Source organism: Nothoprocta perdicaria, unplaced genomic scaffold (genome assembly GCF_003342845.1).
Source record: "Nothoprocta perdicaria isolate Ctin4 unplaced genomic scaffold, notPer1 scaffold_238, whole genome shotgun sequence".
Lineage (NCBI taxonomy): Eukaryota > Metazoa > Chordata > Aves > Tinamiformes > Tinamidae > Nothoprocta > Nothoprocta perdicaria.
Window position 1 is genome coordinate 854,396 of NW_020455464.1, and position 18,818 is coordinate 873,213.

The 18,818-nt window shown below is 36.6% G+C and overlaps 1 protein-coding gene across 3 annotated transcripts in view; it reads left to right on the forward strand.

Moving 5' to 3' along the window:
* Positions 1-18,818, forward strand: part of KDM4C (lysine demethylase 4C) — a 236,967-nt gene that overhangs the window by 117,930 nt on the left and 100,219 nt on the right. For all 3 annotated transcript variants that reach the window (XM_026039705.1, XM_026039704.1, XM_026039706.1), the window contains exons 9-12: positions 8,484-8,677; positions 13,733-14,004; positions 16,012-16,373; positions 17,182-17,293. In XM_026039705.1, coding sequence (XP_025895490.1) covers positions 8,484-8,677; positions 13,733-14,004; positions 16,012-16,373; positions 17,182-17,293 — 940 coding nt within the window. The remainder of the gene's footprint in view (positions 1-8,483; positions 8,678-13,732; positions 14,005-16,011; positions 16,374-17,181; positions 17,294-18,818) is intronic.

The following is an 18,818-nucleotide window of genomic DNA, read 5'->3' on the forward strand; positions in this document are numbered from 1 at the left end:
AGCATTTCTTTTTTGTCTTTCATGTGTGTTAGCTGAAAACTCCTGTTTTCCAGTAATGAGTTCAATTTTCCATGACTATTGGCAGATGTTTCTCTCGTATCTTTAATGACAATGATGTATTTGTTGATAACCCAGTACTTGCTAGAAGGGGCTTTACTTCGCATCAGTGAATCTGTTTTTCTGTACGAGAGCCTCGCTCAACAGAAAGATACTGCATTTCTTCACAAAATGTGTAGGGATAGTTTCAGCGTTTTCTGATTGCATACTTCATGCTGTGACTTTTCTTTTGGTTTAGCTACTCTTTCCTCTTTGCTGCAATTTAAATACGTAATGCTCGTCTTACATTTGGTACTAGTAATATTACAAGTGATATATTTGGGTAATTTCGATAGTTAGGTCCAGTGTTTCAGTATACCAACCATAACGGTTGAGATGGGAGTGTATTCCATTCTTTTAACATTGTTACTATATTAAGGCTCAATTTGAGTTTTTAGTACTCTGAAAGGAACCCTTGAGGCGCTTGTTTCATGGGCTGAAACTCCGGATGGTTTATAACAATACCATTATGCCTCTGTCAGCGAACGAGTTGATAAATGAACAAGAAAGTTTTCCACAGCTTTAGAGGAAAAGTCGTAGCGTGTTCTGCAGTTTCCTCCTTTATGTAATCTTCTATCTCCCTTCTCCCCAACTTTTGCAAACCTGGAAAACCCCAATGAGAAATGCCTGGTTCTCAAATGGCAGCATGGTGTTACTTGCAACCACATGATTAACTGGACAACAACAGACAATTTTCTTTTCCCTAAAGGTGGTGTTCTGATTGTCTTGAAGGTGAGAATTTTCCTTTTTGTATTTTTTTATTCTATTTTTTAATCAAGATTTTTGCCATTTTAATAGAAACCAATAAAGTAGCTGGAAAAACAAAACAAAACAAAACAAGCATGAYAGGATATGAGATTTCAGGAACGGTCCATGGTGGAAACAGACTCTGTGCATAGAGAAAGTTTCAAGCAAATCTAGGATCCCGAGGTGGATTTTTAGCAGTAATAGTTCTCAGTTGGAGAGGTGATTTGGGGCAGAAGTGCTGTAGAACTCCAACGAAGTTAAAAAATGTCCTTTTTGCTATGCAATAATAAAACTTTTATTGTTAACAGAGAGGAAAGTCTCAGCACTTTAGTATTTTACTTAGTGCTTTATTATAGTTAGCATCTTAGTATTAAGGTATTCTGTAAATAAATATAAAACATGTAATTGTCGTCTGGAAGTAGTTTCTTTTGGTTAACTGTAATCACACTGTGGGGAGCTTCATATTCTGGTAAAATTATTCAGAGAATTACAAGCGACCAGAAAATGATTTCATCAGAAGACATACATGAAATATATCGTGAAACCTTACTTATTACATATCATCATTAAATAAAAGTTTCATTATTGATAAACATTGAAGTTTTTTAGAAAAGCCAAATATATATATAAAAAAAAATCAACTGAAAATTCTGCATTCACCAGATTTTTAATACTGGATGTCTTTAATATCTTTCTCTATTAAAAAGCCTAACAATACCCTAGAATTTCCAGCTTTCCACATTAAAATGTAGTTGCAGCCACATGTAATATACAAATAATGATACACAAATAATACCATGTTACTCAGTAATCCTATTCCTGCTTGGTTCAAGTCACTTCTGTATCCTTAAGTGACTAAAATATATCACTGCTTTTTTTTTTTTTTTTTTTGATTGGTGGTAGCTCTGATGTCTACAGAAAATTGAAAAAAGAAGTTTGTATTACATTAACAGAACCATTAATTAATTAATTAAGAGTAGAGGAAAGTGTCTGTTAGGAAGACAGAAGAGCCAGTGAATTCTGATTTCAGGTTACGTTTATATTGCTGTTGGATCTGGGGTGGAACACAAAATTGGCAGGGAAAGGTGTGAAGGAAAACCTGGATAAATATGACCTGGGAGTTACTGAGGACATAATTCAGTGTATAATTAATAGAAGCATTTGCTGTTCTGACTTTTAAGAGACTTTAAGGTAGGTGTTTGTGGTGATGCAGTTCTTCAAGGCCACACTGAAGATACTGAAATGTGTTCTTTGGGTGGATTCTGTTGACGTTGCATCTGCTGCTCAATTTTTAGGAGGGCTGAAGATCACTATACCCTATTTCTTCACTAGGATTTAAATAATGGAAAAACATCTTATACCTGTTGTCTGTTTTTTTTCTGCCTTTTTTTCAAATGATAAAATAATGAAGAGCTGCAAATTATTTGAAATTTCCCTTTTTTTTTTTTTTTTTTTTTTTTTTGTTTCTCCTGCCTTTTAAATTATGTTTTGGAATCGTATCATGGTTTTCCTTCTGCCCTGTGTTTTTTGGTTCTCTCTAATAGAATTGGAGCTGTCAAAGAGAACCATGAAAAAATGTTATTTTAAGAACTCTGGGAAAATCATTCTGTTTTCTTCAGAAATAAGTTATGCTTGGAGTATGGAACTGAAAATCAAATGTCTTCTAGTCTCAGTTCTGACTGTGGCTTGTCTAGTGACCTTGAGAAAAGAAGCATTTCTATGCTCTGGTTTATTCCTTTCAGTTAACATAAGAAAAAAAGAAAAAAATCAATATTTGCAAACCATTCTGAAATTCCTGGAATGAAGTTGTATAGAAGTGCAGATTTTTTTGTTATCTGATGGGAGGCATATAGGTTTGCTAAATATTGTTTGGCTACGCTGAGTAAGAGTACAAATGGAGTGTCTTAGAGAAACATAAATTGGATTTAAGAATTGGATGTGCTGAAAAATAAATAAGTATATTAACAGTCTAGAATAAATATATGCAAGTGTTAATTCTTTCAATTAAGAGTAACACCTAAAATTTGGAATCACATGGTTATTGGAATAACAAACAACAAAAATGTCTGTACCACTTAGTCTCCTGTTTCATGAAGCACTTGAAGATCGCAGATGAAAGTTGACACCAATAATTAATTTGGGGCTTCTAATATTTAAAAACCAGGGCAAGCCATGAAAAATATTTATCATGTACCTTAGAGAAACTTAATGAATACAGTACTGTTTTATATGCTTTACATAAGACTCAAACACACCTTTTCTCTCTTRAATTTCATTGCTTGCCCCAGGCAGAAGTCACTGTGTATTACAATTTACCACTGATAACATTATTTTTCTCCTTCTAAAATCCCATAGTATAGTGTTCTGAATATCAAAGGATGAAACCTGAGAAATCTGTCTTGATCATGAGATATTAGAACATCTTTGAAATGTTTAGGAAAAACATATTTTGTAAATTTTTAAAAAGTTTTTTTTTTGTTTTGTCAACTCACTGTATCCTATTTTCTGTACTGTGCTTCATGAGCAACGTTCTGGAATGCTCAGTAATGTTAAAACAGTACATGGGTCTGACTATATCTGTTTTTCAACACAATCTATTTGTGAGCTGTGTTGGTTATAAATGCAGGTATAATAGCAGCCAGATTTCAAGCCTTGTAAAACACAAAGTGTAATGAAAAAAAATGCACATAGCTATACTTACCTGATTGCATTACTGTGAATATATGTACGTAAACACACATCTATATGTGTATGTACTGATACACAATACTCAGTGTATGAATATATATATATGTGTATGTATATGTATATATACACACTGATAAATGAGGTATTTGTTTTTCACTTCAGGAGACATTTTAAAATAGGTTGATTCTGTTCAGCTTCTTCACTGCAATGGATATTAATTTCTTGACGCTAAATTCTAACTTTACAGAGATGGAATCCTGGTGATTTTTAATGCCTTTTTTAAAAAAAGCATTACAAGATAATTTAAGCTAAGGAACAAAACTCTGTATCTTCTGGATGTCAGGAAATGCAGTTCAAATATATAGATAACATCCATGGAATGGGTAGCCAAACCAAGCCAAGTCAAGGGCTGAATGAGTTCATTAGACTCAGCAGAGAGATAGAGACTTTAGGCAAATGGCCTCTGTGAGTAGGTGTCAGGGATGGAAGAACTGGATCTGAGCAAAAAGAAGAGAAGAATTTTGGACAGAATTTTAGATGAAGAATGGATTTTCCTACATTTGAGTTGGCAGGGGTATTCATTTCTCACTGTGGCAATATTTATTGCAACAATCCTGCTTTTTTTTCTTACAATTACTGGCAAATAGATGTCAACATGTGAAAAGTGAGAGTGCTGCCCTCGATATCTGTTATTATCTGTAACTCTGTCGTGACAACCTAAACTTAGAGTTCAAGTGCTGTGAGATTACCCTATGTGTGCTTAAAGCCTCGGCTCTGCTCTCACTGTCCTTAGATGATGTTTCTCTTATTCAGTGAGTTCCTTAATGACATTCCTGTGTAGACTGATGTCAGATTGGATTTCGGATTTTATCAGTATTCTCACGTGCACCACTTAATTCATTGATCTTTGGGTCATGCCAACTAAGAAAGAGCATAAATAAAGGGGTACTGGTAGGATAAAGGGAAAGGAGGGTTGAGAGACAGGATATTTATGAAAAAATAGATTTCTTTAAGTTGGTCCCTGTCATCCAGTGTTTCCATTATCAGCATTTCAATGATACTTTAGAGGAAAAATGGCCATTTTTGAGGTGGCCCCTGGCATTGAARGAATCAAGTCTACATTTACTTTTTTTATTTTTTTTTTWAATGCAGTCTTTTTGCATTGGGATGTGCAGGTGGCATTTTGTGTAAGTGGAAAATAAATTGGAAATAGAATTCAAGAAAAATATATTTTTAGAAATGCACTGTTTAAATATTAGACTGCATTTTAAATATCGCAGAATATTTGCTTATGCATATTTGAACACAAATAACTAATTTATTGGATATATTTTGCCCTAGTATGCACTTAAAACAGTATGGGAGTGTTCTTCAAAACTCTGAGAAGAGTGTTGCTTACAATCCTTTCCTTTTTTGTGTGTGTGTAACTGCTTGTGTCAGGGACCTGAGTGTGCTCTGACTTTTACGGAAAGAGCACTTGCTTTATTGAAGCTTGCACAGATGGATAGCTGATATCAAAGGTTTCTGCAACAGTGCCTACAAGTTGCCAGAAGGTCATTGTGCAAATATATCACTGCCTGATTCTGTAGTGAAGAACAGTTATTGTTACTATGATTTATTAAATTCCGCYCTTCTATAAACAGTACCTATCAAGCACTAGTTCTGCAGGTAGTCTGTAAGAAATAGATCCAGTTGTAGCACCTTTAAAACGAAGTTTATTAAAACGTGCCTGTACATTTTTAAAACTTGTTTTTTTAGAGTATTAAATGAAAACCGGATTACAGTAAGTGACAAAACCCTTTAAGAACTGTATTTGCTGCTAAGTTGGATTAATATGTTTAATATAATATTTTATGTGTCTCTCATGAGTAAATGTATCATTGCCTCTCTACCRTAGAGGAGGCTCTAATCATTATAGACAGGTAGGGAGTTACATCCATTAACAATGACTAGATCATTTTCAGAGAATCCTTTTTGAATCTTTTCTCCTTTTTGTATTTATGTATCATATAAAGACTACTACCAGTCTTTTGCTTTCCTCCTTCTGCTAATTTTACTRTATTTTCCAGATATCCATTCTTCATTTACACAAAAGAGAATTTCTCAAGATTTCTTGACTGCTATTCTTTCATGTCCTGTCCCATAAGTTTATAAAGAAAGATTTTTACCTACAGTAAATGATTTACCTACCTCATGATTTAAGTGTCTGTGGTTTTTTTCTTCTGGAATATTTACATAAAGGAGGGACACTGCAAAGAAAAAAGTTCCCTAAAAAACATATTTCCTCTGAGAAATTATCCTCCCTACCTAAGAGTCAAATAGAAATAAAAACAGCCTGTACGCTTTCTGTTGTGAGATACGAAACTGTACAGAGTTATTATTTTTTTATATTCATTGAAAAATCTAGTGATTCTTTCTGGTGAAAGAGTTTAATATTAATGGTAGATTCTTAATTTATAAAATATTATTTAAGAACAGCTCTTAAATAGATGTCAGCATTGCTGTAAAAATAGTTCAGGTCAAAAGATTACTTTTACCTCAGTGGAAATGAAATAGTGAGTGAAAACCTCATTATTTTAAGAGGTGCAAATGCATGTATCTAAAATGCATAGTTCTGTAAACTTGGTGTTTTCCTTTTTATTTTTTGAGAACCAAATTAATACAAAATGTGTATTGTTTCTTCACAAATAAGGTATATCTGAAAAAATTCATTTGGACGAGAATATATCTCCTAGGCARTTTTCTGTTGTTACAAATTTATCTCACACTTTGTTACACCAATTAATTAAAGTAAACGCAACTTTCTTTCTTTTTTTTTCCAACTCATTAYGATACAGGCCTTGCAGCTACTAATAAATGTTATTTGAATTACTTCCACATAAGCTGTATCCTTACACTAGGAAAAAAAAAATAAATGAAAATAATGATGATGATGGTGATGRTGATGATAATAACATCAGAAAATTGTGATGTAGTTCCCATAAGCATTTTGATTGTCAACAACTTTGGTTGTTTTTTACAGATATTTTTATAGGCAAAGATCGTATGTTCCCAGTGAACAGTAGCTTATCCATAGCCAGGCTTGTGTTATGTGGTCTGTTATACGTAGCACTCACTCACCTTTTTCAATRTATTGCAGTTTCCACCAGTATGTTCTAGGCTTATTCATTTTGTAATTTTCCATTGAGTCTGCCCATGAGAGAGCTATGGGTGGGAATTGCTCTGATGGTGTGAACACTGATAGATCTGGGACAGATTATGTTTGTGTATTTCTTGGTGTGGGTGATCATTCTGTCATTTTGTTAAAAACTGGCTTTTAATTTTCTGATTTTACTCAGCTTTTGATTGTACTATCTGACAACTTTGTTTTAAATTTGCTGTTAAAAATGTGAGGAGTTTAAAATTACTGTGATCTATGAAAACTTCGTCTGAGTATTTTACTAGAAAGCCACATAGACTTTTGCATATCTCCCCAAAGGCCTCTTCAACAGAATGATACTGTTTTGCCTCAAAATGTGAGACCTTCAATAATGTTTCTGTTAGAAGCAGGAAGACCTGTAATTGTCAGCTGTAAGTCAGTCAACGGGGAAATGAAAAAAAAAGTGAAAAACATCACCACCATGAAGAATACTACGCCCCCACCATTTATTAAAACAGCATATTTTTTATTGGCATGTTTTAGGGAAAATGAGCAAAGTGGTTTTCGGCATGTATCTACTTTAATTGTGTAATAAGATACCTTTAAATGTTTCCAGTCTTTATTTTGAAATATTCCCAGCCTGTACAAGAAACTTAATCTTCTGTATTTTTAAGCAAGCCAAGGTGTTGAGTGTGTTGTTTCTCCTTTACCTTTCACTCAGAAGTATATGTGTTTGTTATAATATTGTAACTTTTTAAAATTTCAGTAGTATTACTAGCACCTGATCACTCTTACTAAGTCACTTGAAATTACAAGAAGAAGGAAATTCTGTGCCTTGTTGAGGTATAGTTTATAGTTTATTATGAATCTTTTTGTATTATTTCATCAATGTATGTATAGAATGTATTTTTCTTTCTGGACTTGTTCCTTTGACACATCCATGCTGGTTTAAAGAATGGTTCTTCTCCATGATCCTTGAAGTTGCAATGTCTAACTGCAAAGACAGTTATCATAAAGATTGTTACTTATGTAACCATTTGTCATCACTGTATAGCAATATGGCTTGAACTTGAGAAGATTTTGCATGTAAATGAGGAGATAATTCAATGTCACTTATCCTTATGTTACAAATTCTGTTCTTAAAAATGAAAGTTAAGATGATGGAAAGTCTGCATTACTTCYTACTATCCAGAAGTGTCTCCATAGCTTTTTTGCTGTTGTTCCTTGTTACTGATCAATGATGCTGTGAATGAGAGACATTATTCAAAATAATGTAAGATTTTATTTTKTGTGCGTGTGTATGTGTGTGTATGTACATATATATATATAGGTCTTGTTTGAAGGGAAAATATTCCAAACCTGCCTGGATGCGACCTTGTGCTTTATGCTGTGTGTGTCCCTGCTGGAGCAGGGGGTTGGACTAGAGGATCTCTAGAGGTCCCTTCCAACCCCAAACATTCTGCAATTCTGTCACATCGGTTCAACATAATTTTGTGCTTCAAATATTCAAGGACAGATAATGTAGTTAAAAGAAATGGTATAGAGCCTTAGAGCTTTTTGTTTGTTTTTTAATGCTCTTAACCTGTGAGAGTTGAGTRATGACATATCCAAAAATGCAAAATTCTGGAATGCTGTATTTCGACAGACGATATCTTCTCTTGAACTCTCATCAGCAAAGAGGAGAGGAAATGAGGGCAATTTGGATTAAAGACAGAGTGGATTTTCACATGCAGGATCTTTGTTTTTATTTTTAATTTCAGACTGTAGCCTGTTCTATAATTTGCGACTTACAAATGTCTGCTTTCTCTTGCAGTGCACCTGCAGAAGAGACATGGTGACAATATCAATGGACATCTTTGTGAGGAAGTTCCAACCAGACAGATACCAGCTGTGGAAGCAAGGGAAGGATTTATACACCATTGATCATACAAAACCAACTCCTGAATCAACACCTGAAGTAAAGGCTTGGCTGCAGCGAAAAAAGAAAGTAAAGGATGAGCCCAAATGGTATTTACGCTTCCTTATCATTTTGTTGTCTAAAATATAATATCAATTTCCTTTTCATTTTTTATGCCTCTTTCTCTGATGCTCCATTTGAACTCATTTACTTTATCTAAAGTTTATTTTACTATTTTCTTACTTAAGAACACTGAGACAAGCAAGTCCATTTTCAGACTGCAAAAAAATTACTCACCTTAAAAGCTACATATGCATAACTGAAGTTGATATGGTAAGCATGAAAATGATCCTACTAAGGATCCTACTATTGTAAAGATATATTTTTTTTTTTTTGAATTTTCTAAGTGTGGATAGTTGTCTTTGTTTCTAGTGACATCTGTAAACAAAGACAAAAGAATTCCCCTGCAAGTTGCAGTAAAGCTTATTCTAAAATTTGAAAAACATGCCATGAAGTTGTGGCAGTTCTGTGGTGTCTCTAGCAATAGTCTTTGCCATCATTATCTTCTAGCTCCAAGGAGATATTACTAACTACTTGGCAGACACTCACACTGCAGCTGCCAAAAGCTCTTTGTATATCACAGGTCAGTTACAGATCAAAATTTAAATTTGATGTGAAGAAAATCTTAATCAGAGTTGTTAAGAGTGACATCCTAACAAAATTAGGAAAAAAGGGGGGAACTGTTTCTGAAGCTGTCAAAGCTTTGAGTTGTTATTCTTTAACAGAATATAGTTTCATCTTTTTTTTTAGCTTTGTCTAAGTATTTCCTGAATATTAAYGCTTTTCTCTTTTGCTCTTGCTTACTGGGACCTCTACTGGTTGCATGTTTCATTATCTGTTAAGGATCTAGCTTAATGATAGGCTCTAGGTAGTAGTCCTTTTTTTTGGATCTACTTGTTGTAGGGTACAGCGGGCAATTTATTTATTAGATAAATKCTAGTATCTTCATGTTGTTTTATAATAGGTATTGTTAGGTATTTTTTCCTGTTCCTTTCATTTGGCTGTATTTAGCCTGGTCTGCTGCCTGTTTCACAGAACCACAGAGTGGTTGAGGTTGGAAGGGGCCTCTAGAGATTGTTTATTCCCACCTTCCTGCTCCAGGAGGGACACCCAKAGCAGGTGCTCTGGGCACACGGCAGCATCCAGGCGGTTTGGGAAGACCTCTCCAGAGAAGGAGACTCCACAGCCTCTCTGGGCAGCCTGTGCCAGGGCTCTGTCACCCTCACAGTGAAGTTCTTCCTCACATGGAGTTGGAACTTGCTATGTTTCAATTTGTACCCAATAAATCTTGTCCCATCACTGGCCACCACCCAGAAGAGTTTGGCCCCAATCTCCTTACGTTCTCCTTTCAGGAATTTGTACGTATTCATTAAGATCCCYCTCAGTTTTCTCCAGCCTAAGCAGGCCCAACTGTCTTAGTCTCTCCTCACACGAGAGATGCTCCAGTCCCTTAATCATCTTTGTCGCTCTCCGCTGGACCCTCTCKAGAAGCTCCACATCCCTCCTGTCCTGGAGAGCCCAGAACTGCCCCCAATGCTCCAGGTTTGGCCTCCCCAGAGCTGAGCAGGGGGGCAGGATCCCCTCCCTSCCCCTGCTGCCAAMATCCTCCTCATGCAGCCAGGAGCCCATTGGCCTTCTTGGCCACGAGGGCACTGCTGCCTCATGGCTAACTTGGTGTCCACCAGGACTCYCAGGTCCCTCTCTGCAGAGCTGCTCTCCAGCAGGTCARCCCCTAATCTGTGCTGGTGCSTGGGGTTATTCCTGCCCAGGGGCAGGACCCTGCACTTGTCCTTGTTGAATCTCAGGAGGTTCCTCTCTGCCCAACTCTCCAGCCTGTCCAGGTCCCTCTGGATGGCAGCGCAGCCCTCCGGAGTGTCGGCCACTCCACCCAGCTTGGTGTCATCTGCAGACTTACTCAGAGTGCACTCCATGCCCTCGTCCAGGTCATTGATGAACAGGGTGAACAGCACTGGGCCCAGCACTAACCCCTGGGGACACCACTGGCCACAGGCCTCCAACTGGACTYGGCCCCATTTATCACCACCCTGTGGGCTCTGCCATCCAGCCAGTTCTCGATCCACCTCACTGTSCACTCATCCAACCCACACTCCCTGAGCTTCCCCATGAGGATGTTATGGGAGATGGTGTCAAAAGCCTTGCTGAAGTCAAGACAGACACATCCACGGCTCTCCCATCATCCATCCAGCCAGTCATCCCATCACAGAAGGCTATTAGGTCCGTCAGACGTGACTTCCTCTTGATGAATCCATGCTGACTACTCCTGATCACCTTCTTTTCCTTCACATACCTAGAGATGCTCTCTTATAATGAGCTGCTCCATCAGCTTTCCAGGGATAGAGGTGAGTCTGACCGACCTGTAGTTTCCCGGCTCCTCCCTCCTGTTCTTTAGGAAGACTGGAGTGATGTTGGTTTCTTCCCATCTTCTGGCACCTCCCCTGCTCTCCACGACCTCTTGAAGAGAGCGGCTGAGCAATAACTCCCGCCAGGTCCCTCAGCACTTTTGGGTGCATCCCATCCAGATCCATAGATTTAGGGGTGTCCAGTTTCCCTGAACAATCCCTAACCCAGTCCTCTTCAACCAGGGGAAAGTCCTCCTTGCCCTCAGTTTTCTCTGTTGTCGCTGGGCTCTGTAGTTGATGGGTAAAAGCCTCAGCAGTAAAGACAGAAGCAAAGAAGGCATTTAGTAACTCTCCCTTCTCTGCATCCTCTGTCACCAAGGCACCATCCCTGTTCAGCAGCAGGCCCACGTTTTCTCTAGTCTTCCTCTTGCTGCTGATGTGTTTGTGGAACCCCTCCCTGTTTTCCCTGACATCTCTTGCTAACTCTAATTCCAGATGGGTCTTGGCCTTCCTCACTGCATTCTCTGACAATGTGCCTATATTGTTCCCATGTGGTCTGTGATCTGACCCTTCTTCCACATTGTGCATGCTCTCTTTTTCTCTTTAAGTTTTCCCAAGAGCTGCTTGTCCATCCATGCAGGTCTCCTTTCTTGAGGTCTTTCTTGTAGGAATGCACTGATCCTGAGCTTGGAGAAAGCGGTGCCTGAATGTTAGCCAACTCTCCTGGACCCCCTTTCCTTCTAGGACCTTGGCCTGGGGATTCCTCCACGTACGTCTTTGGAGACGTCAAAGTTGTCTTCCTTAAAATAAGTCTGTATCCTTTCTGGAACTAGGTGACTAATAAAAATAAAGTCTTTTTTTTTTAGCTGTACTTCTACTCTTTTTATATTTATAGACAGACAATTTAGCATGCAAATTGTTCCCCAGAATGAAACAGCAGGCACTCAGGGTGATATTGGGAGTACTGCTGTAGTAGTAGCRAAGTGGTAATGAAGGGGAGTTACTGCCCTGTAACTGGTCGACTGCTTCTGAACAAATCCTACCAGATGTTGTGAAATCTCCTTGGTGAAGGGTCTGTTTCAAGACAGAGAAAAGAGGGGAAGTGAATTTTCAAGAAGAAAGATACTACTGGGAATGGATGTCACTTTAAAAATGTTCTTGAAGCTTTTAGTGATTGTGAGATTTTATCAGTTACAAATTTTATACTTTCTTTGTTGCATTCCCTATAACATAAATGCATTGATGGGGAAGAATGCTGCTGTTAAATTATGAAAGCTTGACTCAGAAGGGCCATTCATTAGTTCCTCAGGCTTCCACAAGGAGGGTTTTCCCATACTGTATTGTCTTAGAACTATGCCTTAAACACATTGCTTCCCAGCTTGTTAGATCTCCATCAGTCCCTGCACTCCCTCTAAGAACCTCTTATAAAGTTTGTCAAAACATCTGCCTTTTAAAAATCAAATCTCCAGAAAGTATTTCATGATTTACTCACTTGAAAATTCTATATATGTGTAATGCTAACCTAGACACAGAGTTGTTTTATTGTTGGTTGTTTGAATGTAATTTTGCCCTGCAGTAAGCTTTGCTGTATACACTGTGTAACATAATTGGTTGAGTTTACAGTTAGAGCAGCAATGTTTCATTTAACATAACTGTTACTTATTTAGGTAGATAGTTATAATTAAAAGCAAAGACTTCATAATAATTATATTAGAAGTTTTATCATAGGAACATATTAACTGATTTTATGCACTTAACTGTTAAACACATTCTTCAATTCCTGATTTGGCTTTTATTCAGTTGTAGCAACAATGCATGAAGCAAAGGGATAATTATATGTTTATCCACTTTCCCTTCTACTATAATATGTTGGTTGAAAATGTGATCATTTTGATTATGGGAAAAGCATAGAGCTCCAACAGAGCAAAGACGGATACTCAGAGCAAAGCCAACTTCTGGAGACTTCATAAGTTTAGGGTCAGAGAGAGCTTAAGTCTGATATGTGTAGTTGAGAATTTGTGTAGTTGAGAATCCCACCATGCCCACTCTTTGAATTAGAACGATTAGAAAATAGAAAACAGACTCCAATCTCCTGTTACTTTTGTTCTGAGCAGATAAGTTATGGTACACTTTTTATTCAAATGCTACCAACTGTCATGTCTTGGCATTGCTCCCCTAGTTCTGAAAAGGTAGCAAAACTTTGACATTATTTCAACTTTATTTTTAAATAGATGCATTGCTTAATATAACAGCTGTTTAAAATATTTTGAGAATCAGAATTTTCTTCTATTCATATTATTGTCCTTAATGTTAAAATGCATATAAAACCCTCAAAAATATCAAACCAGACTTGATTTTACAAGGATATTCAGACAAGTGTTTTATTAGCTTCGAGGTTTTGAATTAGCATCTAATTTTAGTGCAACTGAGAATGTTTGGTCTCCATTACTTCTTTTAGGGGTTTGTCTCTTTTGGTTGTTCTTTACGCAATAGTTATTTAAGGTTATTTTACTTTTACACTTTGATAATGTCTGCCATGGAATGGCGATAAAAGATTAAAAGGTTAAATCCAATCAATTGTTAATCTATCACTTAATAAATTGTAAACACTATCTCAGCACAAAAAGATGAACATTTGTCATTTTTTTACCACTTTAAGCAGGTGAAAGGAACATATATATTGGTAAATGTTTTATCTTGTCCAAGACAGACGTTCTACACTGACAGCAGTATCTTTTTTAACAGCTTCCAGCACACCAGATCTCGATCTAAAAAGCTTAAAGGATTTTTAGATTTTTCATCCTCTGGCATCCTCAAGCCAGAGGATGAGAGAATATCTGGTATGGTGGCTGGTGCAGAAATCATAGCGACAGAAGCATCAACTGATGACTTCAAGGTCAATGAAAAAACAGGAGAAAAAGCGAGACTGGTAAATACCGAGGAGCCTTCTGGGGAAGAAGAAAACAGTAATGGAATGCAGCTGGATCAGCAATCATTGGATAATGTCAAGGTCTTAGGTGAGATAAGGACTGATTATGTTTCATATATTAGTCTTGATATTCTAATACCACAAATCACTATATATTAAAGATTGTATTTTAAGTAGCATACTAAAAATAATTTATTATTATTATATATATTATATTATATAATATTATTATATTAATTATATTATTATTTTGAGTTGAGGGCAACACCTAAAATGCTTTATTCAGGTGTTTTTTAAAAGGATAAAAAGTCAGTCCTCATTACAGTCTTCAGTAGTTTGTAATGCAGAATTTGAAGAACTGAAACAAACAGTGTAGAACATATATTCTTGAATGTGCTCCATTTTTACATTACAGAACTGCATACTAGAAGCAATCCATTATGCTCAAAATGCCTGCTTTTGAAAATGCAGAGTTCTCTTGCTTCCATTTCCCTTGTATTGYCTGATAATACAAGTTACATTGGGTCTGGGAACTCTAAGGATGTTCTTCCCRCATCTATTTTAGACCAATATGCTTGATCTGTTCTGGAGTTTATCCCTTGTCTTTAAATTTGATTTTCACTTAGCTCAGGCATATAGTTCACCTTCCTATTCAGAAAGGCAAAATGCCATCTAATCTTTAAGTTTGTRTGAAGTCCTGTGGGTTTTATGCTGACAGTGAAACTGTGCTTGTGTGTGTGTTTTGTGGGTTGAAAATATTAATGGTTATATCAGACATGATAAACAGTGGCACTGAGTAGCATTAAAGACAACAAAAGGAGAAGTACTCCACTATAGATGCTTAGAAATTGCTGGTTACAGATTAGTCTGTGTTTTTTGAATCAAAGCCATTTCAGGCTTAAAAAGACTTTTTTTGCCCTTACCTTTCCCAGCTTTAACAGAAATTTGGGGAGTTCATGAACATTTGGGAACTAATGTGTAGTTGCTGTTCTGTGCTCAATTGCCARGACAAGAGGTGCAGAGAAGGGTGGAGGGCTCTCCCTTAAGTTTGTGCCACCAATGGACCTTGTCTTTGGATCTTTGTAGGGAGAGGGAGATGCTGGATGTGATCATGGAAATTCCATTGCTCACATGGAAGCTTAAGTCTAATATGCCCTTGGCATTCGATTAACACGCTATTGCTCATAATTAGGGATTCTGTTTCAGTTTGGGATAGTCTTTATGCAACTCAATTTTGTAATAAGAAATGGAATTTTCAGAAAAGCCAGGTAACCACTATAAAGGAAAAAGAGAAGAAAGAAACTTTTCAGAGACCATTTCTTTTAACATTTTGTATGTGACACATTTAAAATGCTTTTGTATGTAGAATAGAGTTCCTTAGGAACATCTTTTTTTTTTCTTGAGTGACTCTTCCAACCCAGTCTTGTCTCTATTCTATGGAAACAAGAGAAGATAAAGAATTCTGATAATGTAAAATACACACAAATTCATCCCTCACTGTCTTTGAAGTATAAAAATACACTAATTGCTTTTCAGTTTTAGGTAAGAACTATTGTTTTCAGTGTTCTTGAGAGTGATTTTTAATATATTTTCCTAATTGTAAACCATATAAGCCTCTATTTATTTACAGTTTTCCTAACAGAATTAGTAGGTATAAATGCAGAGCATAAAGTTCAGTATAGTAACCTTTTAAATTGCTTCCTTCTCTAATTAGTCAAAGTGTTTATTTCCTGTAACAATAAGCAAGCTGCATTAATRTAGATTATTTGGAATGGCAGAAAAATACTTCCATAATTCAACAAGAACAACAAAAATTAGAAAGATTAAAACTGTCATACTCCAATTCAAAAATATTTTGATGAAACCTGAACTATATAGTTGTATGTGTCTTCCTATAACTAATCACTAATGTGATAGGATAATCACTTTTGACATAAGATTTAGAAATCTTTAGAAATGAAGAAACAAGCTTTGAATTTGATAATCCAGATTGTTGTGACATTAAATATAATATTAAGGATATTTAATATGTAAACATATAAATATAAAGTAATATAAATTAATATTTATTAACAAAAATATTCTTGATCTATAGGAGGTATCTGTGCAGAATCATTCTCCACTCCTGTTCCAGCAACAGAGAAAAAAAATAGTGAAGATGAGGACAAGAGAGATTCCAGTGAGCATCCACCTAAACTTGAAGATTGTGTGTCGACCCTGCCCACTCCTCATACATGCAGAAAGGAAGAGTGTTTGAAATCTCAGAATCAGTCAATGTCAGCCATACCATACCCTACGCCACCAGGACATAGTTCTGAAGCAGAAAACCCAGAGAAAGTGGAAAGCATCTCTACAGAGGATGATGGCAGTGACCTGAAAAACACAGAAAGTGCCTTGGAAAACAGAGAAACACCTGTTATAAAAAAGGATGAAGATGATGGCACGGAAACATACAGTGTATGTGAAGCATATTACATCATTATGTTAATATATTTATGTGTTAAGGAAATGCGAATGAACATATTTCTAATGAGATTAGTCCATATTAAAGCACTTAAGAAAACAGGTGGCCTTAATCAGATGCTAGTTGGAATGTCTTCTGAGGTGTTCAAGTGGCAGTACATTCTAAAAAAGTAGGATATTTTTACTGCTTACTTGTTGATGTATTTTCATGCTAATTTTAGCTATCCAGTAATCTGACACTGTACCTGTTACTTTGAACCRTCAGTCTCTAGAGTTGAACTGCTCCCATTTTCTCTGCCTACCAGTATGGTAAAGGTTAGCAGTCTTAATAACTGCTATTAACAGGAAACTACAGGTGTGTATCATATTTCATAACAGTGTTTCAAAAATGGATATTTTGGCCCAGTCTTCAGAAGTATAACAGTTAGGAAGAACATAGTAATTTATTTTTGGTCTGATACTGTTCTCAAGTTAACAAGTGGATGGAGAAAAGCTGAGAATCATCTCTGCATTAGGTTTTATGGAAACAAAATCTGTTTTCATTCCATTACATCATCTGACATAGCTTTTTGTGCCAGCTGTCCTTGGTCCCAGCCAAGCGTTCACTTGAAGGTATTTGTTAGAARTCTTTTAGACCTTCTTTTCTCAGCTTAGTTGAGACTGAAAAGAGCAAACTGTTATGTAGTACTGGAGTTGTTATAATAAGTGAATCTTCAGGGATTTGATGGAGCAGGATAGTACAGGTAGTATAATTTTGCAGACTGAAAAAAACCAAATTTGTTCTGATTTTTTTCCTTTTTAGTCAGCAGAAATGGAAAGAAAGCAAGCATCTAAGAGTTGGCGTCATCCATTAACTAAACCCCCAGCTAGATCTCCAATGACACTGGTTAAACAGCAAGCAACAAGTGATGAAGGTCTGTATACTGTTTAATGTCTCTTTGATTATGTTTTTGTCTGCAAGATACTATGCATTTGCAAAAATAATAGGGATGAAATAAATTCTTTGTATGTGGAAAATGTAAACAAGGTAGCAAAATTGCACTGGAAAGCTTTTGGTGTGATCTCTGAATCCACAGCTCCCATACTTTTTCTCAGGTCTTACTCAGATTCTTCTAAAAGCATTCCATCTGCCTTTGCAAGAAGCCCCAAACAAGAATAAGGTATACAAACTTCTCTGTATATTCACCAATCAAATCTGCCTCATTCAGTTTGGATATAATTATAGTTAAAAAGTCCAGATGAACTGAATGAACTTCTGTTTGCCTGTAMATTTAGTAAAACAATTTAACAATTAATTATTTTGAAACAGTCATTTAAAAGATGATTTTGTGCATGTCCCATCTGCATTTGTCATACCCCTAGACATCGTGCCAACGGTGTTTGGTGAGTGGTGTACGAGATATTAAAACTAAGGACCGCATTTCCAACCAATCATAAAGACAGCTGGAAACACATGGTCTGTTTTTAGACCTAACAAATATAACCTTTGCCTGTTCTAAAAGCATGTGAAGGACTTCTCTCTGTTTCCCCACCTGTGCAATTCTTCAGGAATTTTAATAGAGCGGTTTTCTGCTTGCTATCATGTGGGAAAATAACAACCTGTAAATAAGATAGAAGGCCTGCTTAAGACTGAGTCTGGTTAAYGCTGAGTAGTGACCACCTAATTCCATTTTTTAACTACCAGGTCATTTTTTAATTACCTAAATAAGAAGCCTTATGTTAATCAGTATATTTGAACAAACCAGATCGTATCTTCATTGTAGAGCATGGGTATCAATAATACCATATATTATATGGCACCTTCAGGTACTCTCAGTATTGAAGGGAAGTAGAATTTTAAAGAACAAACAGATGCTTGTCAGGTAATAATGATGATAAACCACAGCAATGTACAGAGTGCTCTGCATGGGAAATAAGTAAATGAATAATTCTGTAATCGTAAAACTCCCTGCTCTGTGTCTGGATACCACAGTGATTGACAAAGTTGAAATAATACTCAGAGCTTCTCAGGCTGTCTTTATTTTGGATATTACCGGAGTGCTTTAACTCTAGAGAGCTACCATTTGTAGACAGACTGCAGAAAGTAGACAGTTTACTCAGAAAAGGGATTTGCTGTTCTGAAGGAAATAGAAAAAGTAAATCAGCTTTACCAGCAGTCACATATACGGCCAGCTGAAGTTGATGAATAAAGCTACTTTATTCTATCAAATGTACCTTGTGAAGCTTATTGAACTGTGCATCAAACTATCCATCAAATGGAAACAAACGCGGGCCTTGTTCATGTTGCGTTAGCCGCTTGGTGCTCTGAACCGCAGCTCCAGCGGGGGCTCTGCTCCAGGGTCCCAGGGATGGCTCCCACGCCGCCCTGCTGACCGTTGGGTGCCCTGTGTGAGGGGAAGGCAGCTAAGGCTGCTCCGTGTCGGTGGGCTGCCTGCAGGC